At 37.0% G+C, this 26,626-nt stretch overlaps 1 protein-coding gene across 1 annotated transcript; it reads right to left on the minus strand.

The window, feature by feature from the left end:
* Window positions 1–8,449: 8,449 nt before the first annotated feature.
* On the minus strand, window positions 8,450–26,282 carry LOC144253088 (HORMA domain-containing protein 2-like). Its single transcript, XM_077795003.1, has 7 exons — window positions 26,268–26,282; window positions 25,583–25,609; window positions 20,477–20,544; window positions 17,835–17,986; window positions 17,427–17,667; window positions 10,426–10,653; window positions 8,450–8,570 (listed from the first exon to the last, which is right to left on the minus strand). The coding sequence occupies exons 1-7, from the start codon at window positions 26,280–26,282 to the stop codon at window positions 8,450–8,452; spliced, it is 852 nt and encodes a 283-aa protein (XP_077651129.1).
* Between the last annotated feature and the right edge of the window lie 344 nt (window positions 26,283–26,626).

The following is a 26,626-nucleotide window of genomic DNA, read 5'->3' on the forward strand; positions in this document are numbered from 1 at the left end:
TTCCTCTTCTCCTGTAATTGTGTCTTACTTGGGGCAATGTTAATGTCAAGTCAGTGTTCTGGAAGAGAGTTGGAAGATTTTTGTGTAGCACATTTTTGCATACAGATTGGATTCCTTTTCCTATTTTCCATTCAAAATACTGAGTCCCTGACACTAACCCATACCCTACTAGATTCTGACTACTAATCCTAACATGATGGAGAAAAATAAACCTAACAGAAAAGAAGTACATGCAGTTCATAGGAGGCATGGTGTATACTTGGACTTGCCTTTTGCTTTATCAAGGCTATATGTTATAAATCTAGTCAACTTTACATTGTAGTACTTCACCATGAGTTTTTTTTTTAAATATTTATTTATCTATTAGTTATTGGCGGACACAACATCTTTGTTTGTATGTGGTGCTGGAGGATCGAACCCGGGCCGCACACATGCCAGGCGAGCGCGCTACCGCTTGAGCCACATCCCCAGCCCCACCATGAGTTTTTAAAGTTAACAAATATGTAAATTCCTGTCTCCCTTTCTCTGTAACCTATTCAGCACATTTATTATATGCATATATAGAATCCAAACAGGTATCACAGGTATTCTTGTGAAGTCGCTGACTTTAGCAGATACAAATTGTGAGAAAAGATCACTCCCCCTAAATGCTGATGAAACTGAAAATTAAACCTATGGGTGAGCTTCCTAGGTGACCAACACTATATATAAAACCATGTTAAGTAAAATAAATATTTTGGGGCCTGTGGATGATATATATATATATATTCCATGATGAATTTCAATTGGCATATATACTGATGCTATTTTATATATATATATATATATATATATATATATATATATATATTCAGCAGATTTTTCAAAATATGAAAAATATATGTCCTTTTATACACCCCTAAATTCATTCATTTCATGTATGCATGTGGATTTATAATCAACTTTTCACAAGATTATTCTCAGAAATATTCATTTTCCTGAAATACATATTTATTTCCTAGTACTGAAAACTAACTTCAGTGAATGGTGCATACAAATTCTAATATTTATACAGTAACTGACCCCAGTTTAACATCAATGCAAGTAGATTCCTATGGGTCATGATGTGTATTTTGATGTTAATTTTTATTCAACATTGGTTCATTACTATTTCTTCAGTTTATGCACATCATAGGATATATGCTTTCATCCACAAGTTCACACATTTTTAGGCATTTCATTCACATTCTATCACTTCCTGCTTCGAAACTCATGTATTTCTCCATGTTTCTTGACTGGCCTTTTCATGAGACTTCTTTTTAAACACATTATTTTCAATTTGCGTAATATTTTTTGAAGCAAAACCCACACAGTCTTCATGATAACCAGTAACTCTAATATTACTAAGAGATGTATAACTGATTGGAATGAATATATGTATATCAATATGAGATTTCATGTATATTTTCAGATATCAATTCATTCCATTATTTAAAGTTTGAACCAGTTATATTATTTATTGACAGTATGGTCTATTTATGCATCATCTCTATATACATAGACACAGTATACACCTATTTGTAACCCCAATACTAATTTATAGGTCTTCAAAATATTGCTCCCATAAATGGTGGAAAAATAGTCATCTCACCTGATCTACATATTCATTTCATCACAGTAATATTCTGGACACAAAATGCAAAGGTCAAACTTAGGATTTTACCAAAGCCTCAATTAAAGGTTGCATGGATTTCTGAAAACATCCATGTCTATGTAGCCTAATGCTTTGAAATTTCATTCCTATTGGTGACTACATATTTGTTTCTTCCTAAGATTATATTTTCAACCTCCCCCCTGTTGAAAATGTCTAATCCTATCACTCACTTTACACTTTGCTTGATTTCCTAATATCTATATTGGTATCTGCTTTCCTACATATATTCCCCAGTTCATCATTGTGACTGACTCTTCACATGTGCTTACATTTACATTCACTCCATAACCGAAACTCTATTGCAACAGAACTTTTGGTCCAAATTTTATACACACTCTTCTTCCTAAACCTACCAATTATCTTCCGACTATCACTTTTTGACTGGATGTTCTCTTCTACATTCAATAATCCGAGGTACAAGATCCTATGCCATTGTATATTGATTTATCTGATACAGCTGTGCAGAATATAATTCAAACCTATGTATCCCAATCAAAGGCCCAACACCCTTCTGTGCTTCAAATCTTACCTAGATTTCTCTTTTCATACTTATATTTCACCTATATATTCTTATAAATATCACAGGTTTCCAATACCAGTATTCATCCAGCAGAATGATTCCTAACCCAAATCCAACATGTTATTAACCTAACCATACACTGTCCCTCAATCTAACTTTACAGAAGAGCAGGTACAGAGTTGATCTTACAATACAGTAATGTAGGGGATTCTTCACCTGATGAGAACCTCACAGGTAGATGCAGGAATGATCCCTGGAGAAGATCAATGTGACCAGTAAAGTCAATGTGACCAGTAAAGTCTCAGTGGAGAAACTCTACTTGGCTACATAAAGACCCAAGAGGAATGATCAAGAGGTTTCAGTGCCATAGTATTAATCTTGTGGAAAAGTCTGTCCCTGGGCCTTTTTCTTACCTATTGTTCTGTTTCCCTGAATGTCAGCAAAGTCTTTGCCTCAGGCCAAAACTTTGTAAAGCCTGAAGAAAAGAGTTTCCAAATGGAAATAAAGGGGCATCACCTGTGGCTCTTTGGTTAATTGCTTTGTAAAGGGATGTGTCTGAATCAGCCTCTTGGCCCTGTGTGAGGCTGTGGCTTAGATTCTCAGCACCTGATGAAACTACTAATCCTAACATGATGGAGAAAAATAAACCTAACAGAAAATAAGTACAAGTAGTTCATTGGAGGCATGGTGTCTACTTTGACTTGTCTTTTGCTTTATCAAGGCTATGTGTTACAAATCTAGGTAACTTTTCATTCTAATACTTCTCCATGCGTTTTTAAAGTTAACAAATATGTAAATTCCTGTCTCCCTTTTTCTGTAGTCTATTCAGAACATGGCTTTTTATATGCATATACAGAATCCTATCTGGTATCACACATAGATTCTTTTTTTTTTTTTTTTTTTTTTTTTTTTTTTTTATTGGACGTTCATAACATTACATAGTTCTTAATACATCATATTACACGGTTGATTCACGTGGATTATGAACTCCCGCTTTTACCCCGTATACAAATTGCTGTATCACATCAGTTTCCCTTCCATTGATTGACATATTGCCTTTCTAGTGTCTGATGTATTCTGAATTGGACACACATAGATTCTTGTGGAGTGCAGGTGTGTGATAAAACATCTGTTGTGGGGCCATGTGTATCTGCCATTGGCTTCTAAATGACTTGTGACTGACATCTTGTTATGTGGAGAGGTTTCAGGGCAATATTCAGAATCACGTTGCTACAATCAAGGGGACAAGCTGTATGGAATTATTGGGACAAACGAGGCCAGGCACCAAAGATAGCAGGATACAGTTTTATTTGGCTGCAGCCAGGTTCAGAGGGTACAGCCTTTTCTGTAATCAATCAATCCCCTGAACCCCAAGTTCAGGGAGTTTCAGAGTTTTATACCCAGCATGTAAGGGGAGGGGCTCAGAAATTCACAGTCTGCATAAGTTCACATAAAAGCAGATTTTTCTTTCACTGTTCTGGGAAAGTTAACTCTTCAAGGACAACACCTGAGAAGGGGAGAGCTGCTTCTCCCCTTTCTTTCCTCCCCCTGCCAGCTTTTACCATGTGCACATTTGTAACTTATCTTAAAAATAGACATCTCTGTGAAGCCCAGATCAAGGCCATAGGCCTTGTATGCAAATTTCTTCAAAGTACTATACTGGATATGTTTGTGAAAAACTAGTAAGGGGAAGTCCAGCACCTGGAATGCTGGTATCTTCTTGGCCAGTGGCCAAGTAAACAGAGTGACATGAAAATAGGAAGTTTATCTACAATGTACTCTTTTGCTGACAGTCCTATAATTAGCCATGGTTAAGAGGGCTTTTCTGTGGAAAAAGGGGGTGCCACTTCAATTCCCCCCTTTAATGATGCTCCCTATAATTTAATCCTTTAAATTTAAGATCATCATTACTATTATCTTGGCTTAAAGTCTTATAAAATGTCAAAACCTTAGTTGTTTCCATCCTTTTAACAGCAGCTTCTATAGTGGACCCAATAGTTTTAATGCATAGTGGAGCCAAACATGGGAGCAATTAACAAGTTAACAGCAGAGTACCCATTACATCAGTTAAGGTTTAACCAAGAGTTGAATACCATCTCCTAAAAGCATGTTTGGGACCAAAGTTTAATGCCCTTCTTGGTATCAATGAGCACATGTGCTAGTTCATTTGTGTTTTTGGCTATATTCTTAACTGTTTGTCTATTGTCATCCATTTGGATGCAACAATCTGAGCTCTTGAACTCTCCACATATATTCTTTCATTAGCCACTCACATCTGGTCTGTTGTGTGGCTAGGAGGTCAAAGGCTGTGGCAGTCTGATTAATAATAATTTCTAGTACATCTTGTAAGTGAATAATTCAGTTTAACAAGTAAATAGGAGTTCTATAACTCCAACTGCCGTTTTGTGCCCAGATATCTGGAGCATAAGTGGCAATAATCCTCTGGGGTGGCCAGTTACTTTCACCCCAAGATTGGTGACCTCCTAAATCAAGTTTCTTTCCAATGGACCTCTTTTTTTCTTTAAACAGTCACCCAACTATAGCATTTCTCTAGTGGGACAGGTTCTAAATATATGTTTTACCACCTTTTAGTTATAGTGGATTGTCTTGGCACATGGTTCACATGATTTCCATGGTTTCAATAAGAGTAGGGCAGAATCCCTTTTGGTTATCAAAGGAAACCAAACTAAATAATAGGTGAGTGTTTTGGTTAGCATAGGTTAAACAGCATAAATTAACAAAGCCAAACTAATAACACCAAACAAATCCTAGAAAACTTATATAAGCAAGATAAAAAGAAACTATAAGTTAATTTTTTTTTACCCAGAGTCCAGTCAGTAAGAGTTACTGTTATCAAAGCAGTTGCAAAAACCAAACAGATTACTGTGTATATATATCCAGAAGCAAGGAGTAGCAATGAATTACAGTATAGGAATTATCTCAGAGGTTGAAAAGAGTTCATTAGTTCTGATGGGAAGTTTATCTTTCATTGATCAGCCAGTCCCTTCTGTGTGGATGAAACAGGGTCGTAGTCTCCTCAAGCTTCGGCCATGTGTAGAGTCAATCTCCAGGCTTAAAGGAATGTGCACCTGGATCAAACTTACTGGCAATCTTTCTCTAACCCATTGGTTGAGAACCTCTAAAGTTTTCCCGAAGACCTGATGCTGTCATCTCAGGGTTAATTTTCCTATCTCTCTTAAGTCTCCCTGTAGTCCCCTAATAAGAGGGGGGTCTCCCATATATTATCTCAAAAGAAAAGAATCCAGTCCTCCTAGTGGGAGTGGATTTAATCCTCAGCAGTGTAAAAGGGAGAAGTTCATCACAATGTGAGTCTCCTGACCAGCTTATCCAATTGAGCCTTAAAGTCCTGTTCATCCTTTGAACTTTACCAAAACTCTGCAGCCTATAGGCAGTATGTAACTTTCATCTGATATTTAAACTCTTGATCAGTAATTGTATCACTTCTGCCCAAAAGCTGGCCCATTTTCTGATCCAATAATTATTGGGACACCAAATCTGGAAATAATTTCCCAGAGAAGCATCCTAGTATCTCTTTAGCCTTTTCAGTGTGGGTGGGAAAGGTTTCCACCCATCAGAGAATGAACACATAAAAATCAAAAGGTACTTATAGCCCTGTGAGCATGGCAATTCAGTGAAATTTACTTTTAAGTCTTCAAATGTGCTCCTTCTATAGTTTGTATTCCTGGTGGGAGCTTTGGCCCCTGACAAGGATTGTTGTGAGCACAAACCTCACATTGTTTGCAGATCATCCAGGTGTTGCTTGTGAGCCAGGGGACATAGAAAAGTCTGCTCAGAACGGTTTCAAGTGCTGTATGTCGACATGTTTTCCTGTGAAACTGTCTTGATAAAGGCTTGGGCTAAAATCTCTGGGATGGCTATTCTGGCTATCAGAAAATCTCCACCATCCACCTGGGAGAAAATTTCCTTTTTCAGTCTTAAATCACTTACTTTCATGTTGGGAGTATTTTGGCTCCCTTTCTGTTAGCTTGTCAGCCAGGAAGAAGGGCAGCATTTAAACCTGGGACGGGATTTTCTTCCCATTTCTTCCAGACAGCTAACCTGGCCTCTCTTTCAGCTCTCCGGTTTCCCTGAGAAACCACAGTGTTTCCTTTTTGATGACCTCGGCAATATATAATCACAACCTTCTTGGGAGCTCACAGTGCATCCATGTTTAAGAATTTCTTGTCCATACATCATGCCCCCCCTTTTTTTTCTCCTGAGTTATTTAGCCTACATAGGCCCTATGAACACGAAGGGTAGCGAATGAATATTTTGAGTCTGTAAATATCCACACAGACTTCTGCTGTCAACTGAGGTGCTTGAGTCAAAGCAATAAATTTTACTTTTTGTGCTGAAGTTCCTTGAGGCAGAGGTTCTGCCTCAACAGTAGAGTCCATAATGACCATTGCATATCCAGCAAAACATACTTCATCTTTTATAAAACTGCTTCCATCTGTGTAGTACTCTGCATCAAGGTCCTTGAGAGGCTAGTCTGTTAGGTCTGGTCTGCTGGAGAACACTTCACCCATGACCTCAACACACTTGTGATTAGGTTTTTCATGTCCAATGGGCAGCAAATTTGCTGGGTTTAGAGTTCTGACGACCTCAATGCGGATACGTGGGTTTTCATATAATATGCCCTGATATTTGACCATTTTTTCATTAGTCAACCAATAGTGTCCTTTATATTTTAATGATGTCAAAATTGAATGAGGAGCTCTGACAATCAGTTATTGTACCATGGACAGTTTATTAGCTTCTAAAACCAGAAGAGCTGTGGCTGCAAGAGCCCATATAAAAGGTGGCCACCCCTGGGCTACAGAGTCCAGCTGTTTGGACAAATAGGCCACTGGATGGTGCCATGTCCCCAGCATCTGAGTCAAAACTCCTATAGGTATTCCAGACCAATCATGGACATACAGAAAAAAAGGCTTTGTGAGGTCAGGGAGCCGTAATTCAGGTGCACTGTTGAGTACTTATTTAATGTCCTCAAAGGCCTTTTGCTTAGTTGGCCCCCACATGAGAGGATCTCGTTTTCCCTCCTTTGTGGCTTCATAGTGGGGTTTTTGTCATAACTGAAAGTTGGGGATCCATACATGTCTGAACCCAGTAGCCTCCAAGAATTCTCTAGTCTGATGGCAGGTTGAAGGGACTGGAATTGAGCAGATCTCCTGTTTCTTTTGAGGCCCAGTTGCTATTGTCTGTTCTGTTGTCAAGTCAGATGGTAACCAAAGTATTTGACCTTTTTCTTGATAGATATGGGCTTTTAAGTCAGAGTTCACTGCTCTCCCAAGGATGGTGTACTCAAGTCCTTGGGAGGAACTGTCACTTAGGGAAGGGAGGTGTACATAGAGCATCCGGAGCTTTAAGATGCAGGAAATTTTTTTGTTGTTATTGTTATCTCCCAGTACAAGACCTTGGCTGCTGGAATTTTTCAACTCTTAAATCTGACGTAAATCTTAACAGAGACTGATGACCTGGGACATCATTTGTATAAAAGGCACCTATGTCAATCTTGCCATGGGCCGTCTGCCAAGGTTGGAGGGCAACAGTGCTGTTCCGTGCAGGTCCCAGTGTGGCAGCCACATTGTGTCCACCTAGGTGTTTCTCCTTGTCTGTGTGGCTTTTTTCCTTTTATCAGGTGAGAGCCTGCTCTAATTGTCTATAGTAGATGCCCGCTTGTGTTTTTGTTCAGTATGCCTGGGTGCATGGGGCTCTGTGGCCCTTTCTGCTGATGGCTCACAGCATGTGGCTTGGAGCCAGGATGGCATGTCCTTTTGGAGTGAGCATCCTATGTCCCACTACTGGCTGTTAACATGAACATATTCCTGGTTCATTTGGAGGCTTGCAGCAGCTGAGCCCTCCTGAGGTGCTGGGTTCCATGCATCTGATGCAGTTTTGTGTGTCTATTGGACCCCTACCATATTCGTCAATGATTGACTTACAAGCACGTGGGAAGAAACTGAAAGGAGGGGCTGGGGCCAAAAAATTAATTCCTTCTCTGTTCAAGGCTTAGCATTTGAGCATGGCAGTGGGTGCTTGCCGGCCATGGCCACTGGAGGCTTTCCATTTTATCTGGCCACACTTTATTTTTTTCTTATAAACATTTGGACCATTGGCTTTGTTCTAGTGAAAACCCCCTTTAAGTGACCTCTGGGTTTGTGGTGAGGGGTGCTATAAGAAGATCCATTCTCCACTTCATCTTTTTGGTCTCCCTATCTTTGAGTCTCTGGATCTCGATTGATGAAAACTGTGGTGGCCACCTTCATCAGCTCACTGGCACACTTCTCAGTAAAGCCCTCTAGGATTGAAATTTTGGCAAATGGCTCTTTGAGCCTGTCCCACAAAGGCTGCATTGGTCACCTGTTGCTTGAGCCTATGCATTTCTTCACTGATGAACTTGCACTGTGGCTACTACACTTATATGTGCCCTTCCTCCCCTGGGCACCTCTGGGCAGAGAGAGGGGTGGCAGCAGCAGTGGCCTGGACATTTAGCTCTGAGTCAGTTGGGCACATTTCTTTTGATCATCGCTGCCAGTTTGATAGGGCAGAGGGGCCTTAGGAAGATGTGGGGCCGAGATAAATATTCAGGGTTATTGAGAGTGTGAGAGGGAGATGCTAGAGCAGTGGGAGGCTTATCTCGGCTGTTTGTCTGCAGATGCTTGACTTAGGCTAGGGCTCAGGGCTGGCTCCAATTCCTTCTAACTCTTGGGAACAGACAGTGTGTTTTATTCTCTCTCTCTCTCTCTTTTTCTTTTCTTTTAGACTTTCTATGAGGACTTCTTGACAACTCTTTATTTTAGACCTTCTTTGTTGGGGCCCCATCCTAGGTCTGAATAATGGGCTGCATCAGATCAGTCATGGTCCAAGGTTTCTCCATGTAGGAGGAAGTATGATTTTCCCAGCTTATGAGCTCAATGGTGGAGAAAGGCTGGCACACAAAACTGGCTTGTTTCCCCTTAGGCATTTCCCTCTGGTCAATATGGGCAAGTCCTTTGGTCCCTTGCAGGAGCATCTGGAGAGTTCTCATCTGAGTTGTGGCTCTGATATTGGGACAAATCTCCCTCCTTAATCTTGGGAGGTGAAAGAGTCTTTGGTCCTAGGAAGATTTTGGCTCTGAGGACATCTCAGAGGAAAGAATAGCTAGTATTGGGGGATTGGTGGGGTCATCATTTTTTGCCTCTGAGGACAAGGGGGCTAGGGGACAATCTGTTGTCCCAGTGGTCTCGACAAAGTTGGTCTTGGGTCCTCTTCTGGCTCACAGGAAAACTTTTCCCTTTCCTGCCTTTTTTAGTCAGGTTTTCTGTTTAGCTGCTTTCCACTGGGTCTTAGAGACCACTATGCTTCTGGCTAACATCAGCTTTGACCGTCCATCTAGACAGGCTCTCAACCAAGGGGGTTGTTTCTGTACTATCTCTTGCCAGCATTCAGTATAAGAGAAGTGGTTCAGGGTTCCAACAACAAAAGGACCTCAGCAATGACTCTACCATCTAAAGATCCTTCTGGTGGCCAGCCCTCATCTTGGGTGAGCCACTCTAATTCACAGAGTATGCAACCTTTGTGGAGTGAATCTCACCCCACAGTTACCAGGAAAACCTTCCTAAAGGTTTCTAACACACATTTCAGAAGGCTCAGTTTCCTTAGGTGCCTCCTATGTTCCACCCTGCATCAGTGTCGCACACTTAGAACAAACCACAAGACTCGCTTCGTCCATCTCCAGCCATTCCCTTCCTGGGGACTTAGGGCCCTCTTAGCCTTGCGGGTCAGTGTCAACACCCGACCTGGAGCTTTCACCTAGACGTTGGTTGGTGAAATTCCACCATAGACTGTATGAGGTGCCAAGGAACAGAGGATCAGGACTCTGCACTCGCTTCGGCCCTCGGGTTGAGTCAGAACCCTTCCCTTTATCCATCTCATTCACACACTTTCACACAGACATTGCCAGGACAGAATTTCTATACCACCCAAATTCCAACAATTCTAAACCAAACAAAAAGGGAGTCACGGGTTCCCGTCTGCTCGCTGACCCAGAACAGAGACTATTCAGGTGTCTCCCTGGGTCTGTTTCAGCTCCAACCAGTTTGAAGGGTACTAGGGACCCAACAGAGGTTGATCAAGCCTCTCTTCCACTCGCTTAGGCCTCAAAGGGGAAGTCAGGTGGCTGCAAAAACCAAAAGGACCCAGGTACTACCTGTTCAGATGGGCCGTGCTCCAAAACCCTAATTCTGGTTGCTGCTGCCTGTGGGTTCTGTTGTGCTCTGGGGTGGCCGCCCCAGGGTGCAGGATGAGTGGATCATCCTTCAGGCCAAGAGTGGCCTGGGCATGGCAAGGGGACCACTGTCCCCCATCGTCCCAGGGAAGCCAGTCCCCAGAGGCAAGAGAGGCAGAATAGCCTTCCTTATCTTCCTTATCTCCTCCTCTTTAACAAATTGTTAAAGAGATCACTCCCGTTAAATGCTGATGGAACTGAAAATTCAACCTATGGGTGAGCTTCCTAGTTCAACAACATTATACATAAACCCATGTTCAGTAAAATGAATATTTTTTTTTATATGGGGATGACATATATTCCATGGATGAATTTTAATTGGCATATATATTGCTACTTTTTAATGTGTGTGTGTGTGTATACTTTCCAGATTTTTTAATATATAAACTATATATGTCTTATTATACACTCCCTAAATTCACTCATGTTAATGTATGTGGATTTATAATCAACTTTTCACAAGATTATTCTCAGAAATATTCATTATCCTAAAATACATATATGATTCCTAGTACTGAAAACTAACTTCAGTGAATGGTCCATAAAAATCCTAATATTTCTACAGTAACATCAATGCAAGTAGATTCCTATGGAACATGATGTGTAATTTGACATTAATTTTTATTCAACATTGGTACATTACTATTTCTTCAGTTTATGTACATCATAGGATATATGCTTTCATCTTCAAGTTCACAAATTTATAGGCATTTGATTCACTTTCTATCACTTCCTGCTTCAGAACGCATGTATTCCTCCATGTTTCTTGACTGGTCTTTTCATGAGATGTCTTTCCAAACACATTATTTTTGATTTCCATAATCATTTTTGAAGCAAAACTCACACACTCTTCATGATAAACAGTAACACTAATATTACCATTAAATGTATAACTGGTTGGAATGAATGTATGTATATCAATAACAGATTTCATGTATATTTTCAGATATCAATTTAACAAATTATTTAAATTTGAAATGAGTTATATTATTTATTCACAGTATGGTCTATTCGTGCATCATCTCTATAGTCATAGACGCAGGGCACACCTACTTGTATCCCCAATACTAATTTATAGGTCTTCAAAATATTGCTCACAGAAATGGTGGAAGATATACTCATGTCACCTGATCTACATATTCATTTCATCACAGTAATATTCTTCACAAAAATGCAAAGGTCACACTTAGGATTGTACCAAAGCCTAAATTGAAGGTGAGCATGGATTACCAAAAACATCCATGTCCATGTTGCCTAATGCTTTCAAATTTCAATCCTATTGGTGACTACATATTTGTTTCTTCATAAGATTATATATTCAACCTCCCCCTGTTGTAAATGTCTAATCCTATCACTCATTTTATACTTTGCCTTATTTCCTAATGTCTGTATTGATATCTGCTTTCCTACATATATTCCCCAGTTCATCATTGTGACTGACTCTTCACATGTGCTGACATTTACATTCACTCTCTGACACCCTGTTGCAAAAGTAGTTTTGATCCAAATCCTATAATCACTCTTTTTCCTAATCCTACAGACCCTCTTACTAATCCTACCCACTATACTTTTTGACTGGATATTCTCTTCTACATTCAATAATCTGAGGTAAAATATCCTATGCCATTGTATATTGATTTATCTGACACGTATGTGCAGAACATAATTCAAATCTATGTATCCCAATGAAGGGCCCAATGCCCTTCTGTGATTCAAATCTTACCTAGATTTCTGTTTTCATACTTATATTTCATCTATATATTCTTATGAACATCACAGGTTACCAATAGCAGTATTCATCCAGCAGAATGATTCCTAACCCAATTCAAACATGTTATTAACCCTAATTATACACTATTCCCTCAATCTAACTTTACAGAAGAGCAGGTACAGAGTTGATCTTACAATACAGGAATGTAGGAGATATTACATCTGCTGAGAATCTCAAAGGTAGATGCAGAAATAATCCCTGGAGAAGATGTAGGCAGCTATAGAGGACCTGAGAGAACAAAAGTCGTCTTCCATGGCAATCAACCTGGTCAGTATGAAAGGATGTGTCTGAATCAGCCTCTCTCTTCTCAATGCAGGGAAGATGGATCAAACCAGGCCTGTGTGAATAGTTGTTCCTGGGTTCCTATGGTTTATATACCATTCTAATTTGTGAAAGTGTCACAGGAAGATGGGCCAGCCTCCATCTCATGGGACCCTTGGAGGCAACTGTTAGGACAAAGTGGTTGCCAAGGCAGTGACCTCATTCAGTTCCTTGAAGGAAGTGACCTTACCTCAATTCCTTGGTGATGGAACTTTCTGAACTTGTGATCCAGGTAGTGATGCATCCAGAGCCAGTCCCAGTCCAAGTCTCATTGTGCTCACTTGTTTGGAATAACCATGGACAGAGTCAGTCTTTCTTGGTACCTACTGATGTGACAATGGCCAAATGCTAGGAAATCTCTGAAGAGGGGACTTTCCTGAGAAAGAAGGTAGTGGCTCATCACTGGCTCCTGACAACTTCACAGACTTTGTCAAGGCGACCAGATCTGCGACAGGACAGGCCACTGCTGGGGAACATAGTATGGCCCATCAGTCAGAGGACACTCCAGGTAGTTGCAACCTAATTGGGGAAAGGCGGTGCCTTTGTAGGTATGTGTTTGAATTTGTGGTTTTGTCTCATATTCTGAGAATATGTAGGAAAGGTGGTTTGTTCAGTTTGGAGTGAATAGATTCTAGTGAGTCATTTGATCAAGGCGAGTGTTTCTATGTCTATGTATCCCACTGTGTCTGTGGTTGTAGACATTAGAAAACAGAATGCATCAAAGGATTTGTCCTGTCTAGTGGAATGCTTTCCAGCATTCTTCCTACCTAATTTTTGAATGGACTGTGGCTTGCCTTATCAATGGGCAACACCTACTATCTTCCTAAGTTCCTGTATTCTTCCTGAATTCTGGCCACTCTCCAAGATATGTACCACCTTCAAGCTCTGTGACATGGTTATGTACTGGATAGCTGAAGGGAATGCCAAGCCTCTCAAAAAACACAGAAATCAGTGTAACCATTAATGTATCAGTGGAGAAACCCTGCTTTGGGCCTTTTTCTTACCTATTGTTCTGTTGCCCTGAATTTCAGGAAGATCTTTGCCTCAGGCCACCGCTTTGAGAAGCCTGAAGAAAACAGTTTCCAAATGAAAATGAAGATGCATCACCTGTGGCTCTTTGGTTAACTGCTTTGTAAAGGGATGTGTCTGAATCAGCCTCTTGGCCCTGTGTGAGGCTGTGGCTTAGATTATCAGCACCCCATGAAACTAAATAAAGCTCCCATGTGTGCATCCAAAACAAAAATGTCCAAAAGAGCAGTCATTATGGATGAACTCTCTTGCCTTCCTCTGTAAGGTTCTGACATCCATGAAGTGAGAATAGGAATCCTTTGGGTCCAATGAGTTCTTCAAAGCCCTGCAGAGGCTAGCCCATAGGTGCTTCGGTTTTCTCATGACTTCAGTTCACATAAAGAATCTATACCCGACCATCAGTAGGCCTCAAATTTGAGAAGTGGAACAGTATTAACAGCAGGCCTGTTTGATCTCTCCTGGTTCTCAGGAAGGTTGTCCAGGCCACCCTGACTTTAGGCAAATGAGGGGCATGGGAGCTTATTTTGGTCACTGTCTTGGGCTGGGCCCTCATGGAAACTTCCAGCCAGAGATTATGATTAGTGTCTATATGGAAGAAGATGAGGACCGTGTGGGAGTGTTTTGGTTTGAATTGTGGTTATTTGTGTGGTGGTTAGAAGACATTACTGTGTAAACCTCAGCTTGAACTCTGGTGTGATTCCAGTTAGAGACTGAATTCTGAACTGACCTCAGAGAAGTATTGCCATGAATTGTGTCGGAATTTTAGGAGGCCACGCATGAGAGTCACCTTGGAAACAGAGACCTAGGCCCAGGGTGGCTTTCCACACAGCACTGCAAATATCATCCAGGATATCACATGATTTTATTCTTAAAGAGTGGCAGCCATGGTTGATAGTCAAAACACACATGGACCTCACATGGCAGACCTCAATGGGCCTGGCTTCATATGACCTTTGTGCCACTCTTTGGGAAGACTTGCCTGCGAGAGTTCTCCAGAGCTTTCAATGAAAGGAGATTCCTTACCATTTAATGGTTCCTGAATGAATTGAATCCCACAGTGCCTCCTACTTCATCCTTGATATACGGCTAGATAAATACCAGGAATTTTTTTTAAATTCCCATAACTAGGTGGCACTGGAGAACTTGGTGGAATATAAATTGGTACAATCATTTTGGAAAATAGTTTTGTGTTACCTAATGAAGTTGAAAATGTGCAAGACTATAACTCTCTGATATATTCCCTAGAGATATTCTTTCACATGTGTATCAGGAGATGTGGACATGAATGTTTCTAACAATTTAAAAGAAATAACTTCAACAAGAGTAGGATATTAACTGGGCATGGTGGCACACTCGTGTAGTCCCAACACTTAGGAAGCTGAGGCAAGATTATCACCTAAGCCCAGGATTTTGAGGCCAGCCTGGGCAACAGAATAAGACCCCATCTCAAAAATGAAATAAAACAAATGAGTAAAATATATTACAACAGTATAAATGAAAGAACAACCACACATAATGGATGAATCTCAGTTTTGATGGTCAAGATAAGGACTAAAATCATAGAAAAATACTTGGAGTATTATTGTTTTTATATAGAAATTTTAAAAGGGCCCAAATATTGGTAGATGATAAAACTAAAAAGACCAAAGGAAGGATTATAAAATAACTCAGGATGTATTTCTCTTTAGAGATACATGAAGTGCATTAATAAAGGGATACCTGGTGATTTCTAGTGGTAAATTTCTACTTCTTGGCCTGTGTGGGTATATGGATGTTTTCATTATTCTTTAAATGGTTCAGATAACTTTTGTATACTCTCTTTGATGAATTATATGTTTCAAAATACAGTAATTTTTAAAAGCAATAATGTTAAAGTTCTACATATGTACACATGTGTATAAATTTTGTATTTTCCATGAAGTAAAACAATAGGAATCTTTAGTAGAAAAAATGTCAGTAGCACTTCAGTATATTTGCATTCTCTCATGTGACTGGCTGGTTGAGAGAGAAACTAATATCAAATATAAGTTTACCATGAAAGCCAGATCTTTTTACATATAGCTTCTGTTAAATATACACTTGGAAAAGTGTCATCACCTGCCTCATTTAATCTATTACTTAAAATATACTTCTCCAGGCTGTCTTACTTAAATCTTATTTTGCAAACAAGAAATTTTTAATTTTTTAAGTATAAAAATCCATTTGAAATCTGTTCATTCTTTTATTAACCTTTATTTGTTTTTTTCTTAGCCTTTCTATGTTAGCTATATCTTCCTTGAGTAGAATCAGAGAAGAAAACTGTACCAAAATTCTAAAGCCTATTTTCATGACTGATATTGTGAAGATACTAAAAATGAAAACAAAACAAAACAACCTTGTTGTTAGTTTGGTTGTATTATTTATATTAATTCAAGTAAGACTGGGTTTGTTTCCCATGCAGTAAACATATCACTGAGTTAAAGATCTGGAAAGAACCTTCAGAAATTACCTCGTAGTCATCTTCTGTAAGTATGACTCAGATTATCTCAGTCAAATAAGTTACTATCCTAATCTTAAAATTTCTCCTGAGAATATTTTTAAAATGTGTTTGTCTCAGAACACTTTTAATACAATGTCAGCCTACAGTTAGCAGCCAGTAAACAGTAAGCCAACAGTATAGATTTACCTAGGGTACAGTGGAGTCCTAGCAGTACCCAACTCTAAAGTCTCTATGCAAAATGCAAGATAAGGGGCTCAGAGCCCTGCCTGTTCAGCTCCTTTGGCTGCAAACCCAACAGCTCCCTGGTTTTCCCCAGTGATCTAGCCCCAAAGCTTGTCTCTTCACATAAATGAGTGCTGACATTCTGTTTTCACTCTGATTTGGTTTAATCCCCAAACTTTCTTTCTTGGCTCATTCCCACTTGATTATTCCAGAAAATAAAGAGCTGATTTGTACTTGTATTTGATATGAATAGACACCTAAAATATTTGTAAGTCCTAAAAATATATCACTTATTAAAATTAGAAATATATTGGGAAATATTTTTCTCCTAATCATGGGCAATAGGCAATTTCATCTAAAAACATATTTATTTCTTAAGGCCCAGACTTTTTTTTTTTGGTACTAGTGATTAAACCCAGGGGTGATTAACCACTGAGCCATATCCCCGGCATTTTTTTGTTGTTGTTTTTTATTTAGAGATAGGGTCTGTCTCATTGAATTGCTTAGGACCTTGCTAAGTTGCTGTGGCTGGCTTTGAACATGTGATTCTCCTGCCTCAGCCTCCATAGCTGCTGGGATTACAGCTGTGATTAACCTCATCTGTCCTGGCTAGGACTGTACTTTTTTAGAATAAAAAATCTTTGATGTCAAAACTTGTTTTGTTTCAGTTTTTATACCTGGCATGCTCCACTGGAATGTTGTTACTGTGACATGACCTGATTGCAAAGTGAAAAATGTCAGTTGTATTTAACTGAAGAATTGGAGACTCACTAAAACTTGGCCTCACTTGATTTTTTTTGTAAATTTATTGTAATTAAATAATTTTAATTTAAAAATTAATATTTATTTACTTTAAGAAAAGGAGACTTCAAATTATATAGGTAAAGCTCCTGACTTTTCCACAAACCAGCACTCTCCCTATCATTGAAAAGGATTGTTCCAGAGTTAATGCTTTTGTGTATACACATATACAAATACATATGAATATACATATATTTACTTTATTTAAAAATATTTTACTTAAATAGTGTGGTTGAATATTTCTTTCTTTTTTTAAAATTTTATAATATTTTTTTTATTGGTTGTTCACAACATTTGTACTCCTCTTCTTCATCATCACAGTCTAGACCCTGATGGGCAACTTCAGTAGTATTATTCTCCTGAAACAGATTTTTCTCCAAATCAGATACTCTGGCTGCCTCCATAGTGACTTTTATTTTCATGCTGTGAAAGCCTGTGGAGACCAATCTCACTTGCAGATTGACAGGTTCCCCATCAAACACCAAGAAGTGTGAGTTCACTCCTTCTTTAAAACCAGGCGGTTGGTAATCTTGTGGAGTCACTGCAAAATGAAAAGGGCAAAAAGCCATGAAACTTAGTTTCAATAGAAGCCAGAAAAATATTTTAAGTATAGCAACATGTATCTTTCAGATGTTTGTAAAATCCTTCTATTTACATAAAATATTAGTTTAGTACTTAAGAAGAATTGGAATAAAGGTCTACACCTACCTGAATTGTAGTAATGGAGTTTCATAGTAAGTATAACATCATTAGGAAGGGGTCCAAGGTTCTGCATCAGTATATATAATTTACGAATCAGTAGTACACTGGCTTTCTTAATATCTTTACTATTTGTTCCACTTTCAAAGCTTGTACTACTGCTATAATCACATAGAAAAAAAGGCATATTTTTCAATCATATGCAATACTGACAATATATTCCCAAAAGAACACAACTTTTGAGTATATGATCAAATAAATATAAACATCTAGACATTTTGGAGACAATTTTTAGAGTATAAATTAAAGGAACAAGTATACAATTTCAATGAATATACAAAGGACTTATAAATAATACATTCACCTAAAGCATTTGAAATATGACTTTATTTTTTTAAAATGTGCTTATTACAAGTAACCATATGTCATAATAATGAGAACACTGGATTTGGAATTAGATATCCTGGCATCTAATATAATCTCTGCTGTTAACTAGCTGAATGTCTTCAGTCAAATCATTTAGATACACTTTTTTGGTTATGTCATTTGTAAGATAAGCTTACAGACATTTCTACAACTTCCTAACCATAAAATCAGCTACTAGCTCTGTATCTATCATCTGGTTATCTCTCAAAGGCATCCCATCCTCACACTTGCAGGGATTACCCCACTGGGAATCTTAACTATTCTTCCTCTTTCCTTCATTTACACATTGCAAACCATTTTGCATACCACAGACAAAATAATAACCCTAATAGAAAAATATGCTCATATCCCATTCATGCTTAAAATGCCTCCATTAAATTAATAAACTTTAATGTCCATTTATACTCTTTAATGTCCATTTATACTCTTCTCTACTCTCACCAGCAACTACTGTCCAATTTCCTCTCAACCATGTGCATTTGCTGTTCATTCCACCTGTATTGTACTTTTCTATTTCTCTTCTAAACCCTAATGCAATGTGTCATCTTTTCAAAGAAGTCTTCTCCTATAATCCCCACAGACTCTGCACAGACTTAGGAGAACTGTTTGTCGCTCACTAAGCAGCAAGTGACTGTATCTTTCATCAATATCTTTCATTCAGTGAATATGAATGAACAAGTTGGACTAAATTACCTTCCAATTCTAAACATTTTTCTCTCTGAAATTTTCTTCTCCAATTAGTCTCATATTTGAGTAGTTTTGGGGGAAGAGCTATGATTATTAGTATAATTGCACAGTGTTGAAAAATAATCCTAAGTAATTGAACTATTGAGTTTTCCCCTAACTGATCTTTAGAGGCAGTGTAAATTTATAAAGCAAACCTTTATTAAGCTTTTCTATCAATTTCAAACAACTTAGCTTTGTCTGCCAGAATTTAACCAATTTAAACACGGTAACCTGAGTGAAGGGCTACAGCCAGGTGGCCCAGGGGATCCTCCAGGATTCATCAGTAAAATCATTCAAAACTCTGATGTAAACAAATACTACTTTTTGGCTTCTAGGAAATTCTAATATGTATTATTTTCTTGCCTCCCTAATATCTGCAAGATTTGGCCATTTTTTATTTTACTGCTTACCTCTTGGCATATGTGTCTTTATAACCAAAGAGATTAATCTGGTTGCCAGGGATACTTATATTTGAGTTTTAGAGAGTAAAAACAACAGCTTTATGTGAGAAAATATGTGTAAATGTGAATATAATCTGTAAAGTGCTATACAAACGTTAGCTAGTGATAATTAAAATTTTAACTCTCATTTTTGGAACTTTGTTCTCACATTTGAATATTGCCTAAAAGTTTTATAAATGATAGAATAATTAAGGAAGTGAGTATTAGAGAGAAATCATCAAGCCCCAGAGAGCTAATAATAGAGAAAAGGGAGAATTCTGCCACATTTCTCTTAAATTCATTCCTGTCAGAGATATCCACCTCTCTTACTTGGAGCACTCTACTACCTGGGGCTTTTCACTATCATTTTCATCTTCCACTTCGATTGTATCAGTAAATCTTTAGCTCTATCTACCTCCTGGATAATCTGAAGCCAAAAAACTACTGAAAGAAGAATAAATATTTCTCCTCAACAAACATCTTCATCTGCATTGGGCCCTTCTGAACTACTATTTAATCCACTAGTGTGCTATTTAATGCACTAAATGTGTTTAAAACTTGGAGTTTTAGATTTGCTAGGACAATAAGGTGTTTTCCAGTCTTTTACATACAGAGAAGCACATAGAAAATGCTATTTGTCCATCATGGTGGGGTAGGCAGATGACAAAAGTTATGCAGGTAGGCAAACAGTCCAGGGTTTTTTATCTAACCCTGGCCCCAACTGACTATATAGAATGTGTAAAAGATCAATATCTCAATATAGCAGTTGAGAAACATTGGGTTAGTAGCTAGACAGGGCCTTATGGAGTTCTTCAATCAACATTTTGCAGACAGCCTTGTTAATATAATGGTGATGCTTATCATGTCCTCTACTCTCATCAATTAAATCCATGGATTTCAGAAATTTAATTATTATAGTTCATTTTTATAATAGTGAAGTTTTATGGGAGTTATGGAAAAATGATAAAAAAAGTATAAAACTTTTTTCTGGCTTATAAAAATTTATGTTTATCTCACTTCTATATACTTTATCAGGTTCATTAAATAATTAGATTCTACCTGTCAAAATCCATAGTGGCTCCTTCTTTTGTATATTTGAATTTGAACTGGTATATCTCAGTCACTTTCTAGAAAAACCAAAGGTTATAAAGAAATTAATTTAAAAAAGAAATCCAGAATTTTACCTGATAATAAGGCACATTTTCATTGTATACCTACCATGCTTCCTATATACCTGTTTATTCCACAGTATTATATTATTTAGGAGTAATATTTCCAGATATTAAGATACTTTTTCTCCAAAAGTGAGTTAGATGATAAATGCTTCCATTATAATTGAAGTTGGAAAAACTAAGGCACAGTCAAGTATCTCACCCATTAGGTTCTGACAGGGGAATCAGTTGAGAAACTATTCTTCACATAATACGTATTTTAGTGAATGTCTGTTTTGTATCAAGCATTGGAGTCACAGTGATGAACAATATTTTGGTCCCTGTTGTTCTTGAATTTACAGTCTGCTCAGGAGATAATCAATAAATAATTTCACATAGTACAATTGCTGTGAACAATATGAAGCAGATGCTGTGATGGAAAGAAGATGAAGGGAGAAAAGTGCTGATTTGGCTTGAAAGGGCCAAGGAAAGCAACCCCAAAGAGGTGATATTTGAGTTGAACCTCAAGATTGAGGATATTACTGCTATCTGCTCTTCTGTTAAGAAAGCTAGAAATACCAAGGGACAGATTTCAGAACACACAGAAGTGCCCCTCATTCATCTGGTTGAATATTTAATCCTTGATAATGTGGGGATGAAAATGTTAGATTGATCAGAAAAAGTCTCAGTGCTTCTATTACTTTTCTCTACTCTGAAGTTTAGTCTTCTGGTTCTGCAGATCTTACTCCTTAATATACACCTTAATCACAGGTGACCATGTACTGGGAAAACTTTCTCATGTTGGTTAAACTCTAAAGTGAGAGATTTATCATGGAGTTAATTTCAATACAAGTATTTTTTTCTAACTAGACAACCTACTAGAGAAATGAAAGTTCAGAAGGCTGCTTATGGCAACATTAGGAGAGATGGGTGAGATTAGAAGCATCTACAGCTGCCTAACAGCAACAGGTTCACTCTGGACAGGCTAGATACACACAGTATCTTCTCTTAACCAATGCTGGATGTAATTGCCCTGTCAAACAATGCCTACAGCCTGCCTGCCCATGTTTCTGAGTCAACTATAGCTATTTAACGTTGTGAGCTTTTATTTTTTAAATGAAAGAAATCTTTCAGTAGCTGATAATTTTACTTGCATTTTATTATTTGATCACTGAACCAATAAGTTTTACATTTATAATTGTTTTATAGAAGATGCTAATTCTTTTAACTTGAAACTAATTTATCAAAGAAGGTATATTATAACTCACAAAATGTTCTCCCACTTTTCAGGCTGTATTGCCTGACAAAGGTGATATTTAAATTGATCATCAATTGTTTCTATCAATCATGCTGATCACATTCATATAGACCAAAGCAACAGCAACACATGAAGCCTCTTCTCCCTCCACTTTCCAATCCATTGGTAAGACTTTTCAGGACTATCTTCAAAGTGAATTGCAAGACCATCTAATATTCATTCTTTATTCTATAGCCCAAAAGATCATGCAATACCGTTGTGTAAACCCCTCTAACTAATGGCATCCCATTGCCCTGACAACATTTAATTTATGAATTATTTTGGTCAATAAGACATTACTCATCTGTCCCCTACCTATTTCTCCTGCACTTTCCCTCCCATTCACTAAGTGATAGGATCATGGCACCTTTTTTTTTTTCATAAACATCCAAGATTCCTTCCCATCTTAGGGCCTTTGTATAGTTATGCTCTGGGACATGCTATCTCCGGTTAATGATAATATTTGGCCACTGCCCAAAATGCTGTAGCCATGAAGTAGATTTCAGTAGCCCTCCCTACTCTGAAGTACATATTATTATTCTCATTACTGAAGAAGCTGGTTAAGTGGTAGAGCTGAGATTTGACTCTAGTACCTGTAATGTTAATTAGCATATTATTCTACCTGTTATATTCCATTACCTCTCATAGACCTGCAAAGGCTGACTCCTTCTGGTCATTCATTCTCAGCTAAAATAGTGGTCTGGCAGAAAGGCTTTCTATGAACTGCCAATCTAAAAAATCGATTCAATTCTTCCTTTTCCATCTCTACCTCAGCATTCTTTAGTAAACTACATTTAAAATCTTTTTTTCATACACAGTATTATGACTATCTGAAAGTTTTTGCTAAATTTTGCTTACTTATTCATTATTTATCCCCCACATAAGAATGTAAAGCTTCAAGAGGGCAGGGACCTTATTTATTCCATTTACTTTCATGTTTTTGTAGCTTGAATAATGCTAAGCACATAAAATGAGCCTAATTCATATATAATATGTATATATCCTCTCTCTCTCTCTCTCTCTCTCTCTCTCTCTCTCTCTCACACACACACACACACACACACACACACACACAACAAACACACACACACATTTGGCACTTAATCATTGAGTCACATCCCCAGCCTTTTTTACATTTTTTTTTATTTTGAGACAGGGTCTTGGTAAGTTCCTGATGCTGGCTTTTAATTTGTGATCCTTCTGCCTTAACCACCCAAGCTGCTGGGATCACAGGTATGTTCCACCATGTCCAGCCCCAATTTATGTTTGCTGAGTGAATAAATATTTAGCCCAGAGTTCATGCTCAGTTAGGGTTTCATCTTATAAACATTTTATAAAAAAACAAAATTTCTGAGAGCATAATGTGGTTAGAAACAGGGACCACCTATAGTTCAGTTCCTGAAGGAGACTATTATAATTGGACATTGACTACCTCTAATAAGCACAGAGGAATAGATAATAATATCATAATATCTGTATTCTTACAATATTCATATATACTAATTCTTTATGTCATAAATTAAAACTTTATTTAACATATTTACATACAGCTTACATATCTTATTAATACCCACCATACTTTTTGTAGTATGTGTCTATGAAAAGCTATCATTCTTTACTATTTCAGCTGCCTTTGTCAATTTCTCTTTCAAAAGACAGAGCAAGCAGAACAAAACTTAATGTGCAGAAATGCCAGAACTTTGTGCAGTACCCCAAACTTTGTTGGCCTTTGAACTAGGGAAGCACAATTTGTCTTAAGTCAAAGTCTTTCACTGTTGTATCATAACATACTTGTCATAAGAGTCCTGCAAATTTAAATTGATGTGTAAAGTATATTTTTGCTGCTTTAGTTAAATATTAACATTGTTATTGTTTCTGATATTTTGTCTAGGGAAGGATATATTTCTAGGGATATGACTCAAATGTTTGGCACAATATAAGATAAATGCCAAAGACTGTGTAAGTGAGAATGTTGTTTTGTGAGTACATAAAAGAATATGATCACGGAACTAAACAGTAGTATCAGTGACATAATGCTAAACAGCAAGTAAAACAATGTAATCTTGTGGAGGAATGCTTTTAGGCACTATGAATATTGTTATGCTATAGTAGTAGTTATACTATAATTATTGCTGACTCTGTTATTCTTTTGAGTTTTTTTTAATATCCTCAAGGAACCATCAAATCTTTTAGTAATCAGAAGGGTGCCTTGAACATCTAGTAGTTAGGGATCATCACTATAGGGAATAATTTACAAATATTCAAGATATTTTCTTGGGTCATAAGTGATAGCTTAGAACTCTCCATATAATAAGTTTTTGTTTTATATCCTCATTGTTGTATGTGCTAGCATTGAAACGTATTTAACCGTTTTTTTTTCCATTCTGTAAGATTTTTCTGTATTTAAGGGTAAGTTAGTCAGCATTTCACTACTCACCAAATTACGGATTTATCACTAGGAGTTTTACATTCATAAGAAAATATGATAAATGCTGTACCAAGAAAATAACCAATTAACAATTTATCAGAAAGTTGTAGTTTAGAAAACTTCTGTTTAAACCTAAGAAAAAAGGACAACAAGAGACAAAGGCAGATAGGGTTGTAGCTCAGTGGCAGAGAACTTTCTTAGCATGTGTGAGACACTGGGTTTCATACTTAGCACCACAAAAAAATAAATAAAATAAAGGCATTCTGTTCATCTACAACTTCAAAAAAAAAAAAAAGAAGGAAAGATAAAACTAGTTTGGACATTGAGAAATGGTGATCCATTTGTATTCAAAGTTTGCTTCCCCTTTGCTTACATAATTATTCATAATTTGCAGAGAGAATTTTAAGAGTTAAAAACAATTTTGTCTTGAATATGAGCAGTTAGACAAAATACATTGGCTAAGATAAGAAAAACTGAAAGCAAGGAAAAAGTAAAGAAAGCTAGGAAGTAGATGAAGAGAACAGAAAAAAAGGAGAGAACAGAGGGCTTCTCCTTCCAACTCACTACTACAGCCACAGAAGCCAAAGGGGCAAAAGTAACTATTACGTGTCTAGGACTATAATATTCACTATGGAAGATAGAAAACAAGACAATAACCTTGTTCTCAAGAATTCACTGTCTGCTTGGGAAAATAATCTGCATGAGTCAATTGAGAGTGTTAAATTGTGGGGTTCTTCTGGAAAATAAATTTACAGAAGAAGTTAGTTTAGACAATCTAGCCAAAGAGGCTTTTATGAAAGATTTGAATTTAAGTTGGCCTTGAGGGTAAGTAGCAATCACTAAGGAAAAGAAAGAAACAGATAGAGAAGTAAAGAGGTAAAAATTCTGAAACTCTGTAAAGGTCAAAATGGGAGAATTTTGTTGGCAAAAATAGTTTAGAATTATGCCATGACTGGTTTATTTTACTAAAAGACCATAAGCAATTTTAAGAATCAGTTAAAATAAATAAAATGTGTTTTTTATATATTTATATATCAAGAGAGTCTTTTAGTGTTAATATGTTATAGAAGAGGCCCAGTTCTACTCAATGCCTTTAAAAAAAATACCCCTAGGTAATATTTGAAAATCTCATACTAAAGTATTGGTCACATTTATAAGAAAAAATGTTGAAAGAGCTCACTCTTACTGTTCAAATAGTAGTGGAGCAACATAGTCTATAGTCTCAACTCAGGTAAACATACTTAAATACAATACACATATACTATCCACCTATACATTTGTCTTCTTACCTCAGGTTTCTTTGGATTTGTGTAAAGCTTTTAAAGGAAAAATAAACAGCATATAATTTCTGAAATTTACTAGATTACTCCTCACAGAATACATTTTTTACATAAAGAGGACAATTTGTACTCTATTGAGTACTGTATTGATACATATTTCAAGCTGGAGATAGGATAAGCTCTTGTTTTGTGAATATGGATCCATTACAATACTTTATGAACACTGACTATTAAGGAAATTCCATAAAAGTAATATAAGGTATTTATACCTACTGTTAATGAGCTACAATAAATTTTAAATAATTGGCATGTTTTAAATGTTTAAACAAATTATATATCTAAGAATCTTAATGGCATATTCTCATTTTTTTAAACTACATATGCCATGTGATAATCAGGAGTATATAAAACTTCAAAAGAGTCTATAAAATTTCAAAAACAAAAAACTTTGAGCCTGTAAAGTAACTTTAAAACTATAAAAATCCTGATAGCCAACAGATGAAGAAGATAGTATATCCCATATGTTTCCTCATGTCTATAATCTACAAAATATATAATAAATGTTTTAATAAAACTTCTGATGAACTATTTTTTAAAATTCCAAAATGTAATAATATGGATAAAAAAAGGAAGAGGGAGAATACAAAAGTCAAGGAAGTAGAGACAGAGGTTTAGTCTTTAAGTGTGTACTTACTCTAAGTACTGCCATATGTAGCTTCAAGAAAAAAAAAACTTTGTTAGAATATAATTATATCTATATCATTGTTATTTTCAACAAAAGCTAATTAAAATATTATTTTAGAGAAAGTAAAGGAAAGGATCCAAGGGGAGGTAAAAGGAGATGGAAAGGGGAAATATTGAGGAATGATATTGGCCAAGTTAATATTGTTGTGTTATATGTATGTATAACATACATTTATGTTCAACTATAATGCACAAATAAAAATATGGAAAAGATAGCATTTCAGTCATATTACAAATATTTAGGTAGAAAAAAATTATTCAAAATTCAGATAAAGGAGTACTAATTATTCATTCATTCAAATAGTACCT

The sequence above is a fragment of the Urocitellus parryii genome, unplaced genomic scaffold (genome assembly GCF_045843805.1).
Source record: "Urocitellus parryii isolate mUroPar1 unplaced genomic scaffold, mUroPar1.hap1 Scaffold_91, whole genome shotgun sequence".
Taxonomy (NCBI): Eukaryota; Metazoa; Chordata; class Mammalia; order Rodentia; family Sciuridae; genus Urocitellus; species Urocitellus parryii.

Excerpts from the sequence above, each read along its gene's own strand:
- LOC144253088 (XM_077795003.1), bottom strand. Across the intron at positions 17,987-20,476 it reads GCCACTATGGATTTTGACAG|CAGTAGTACAAGCTTTGAAA; the intron begins GTAGAATCTAAT and ends ATGTGATTATAG. Across the intron at positions 10,654-17,426 it reads TGTGATGATGAAGAAGAGGA|AGGAGGAGATAAGGAAGATA; the intron begins GTACAAATGTTG and ends AATTTGTTAAAG.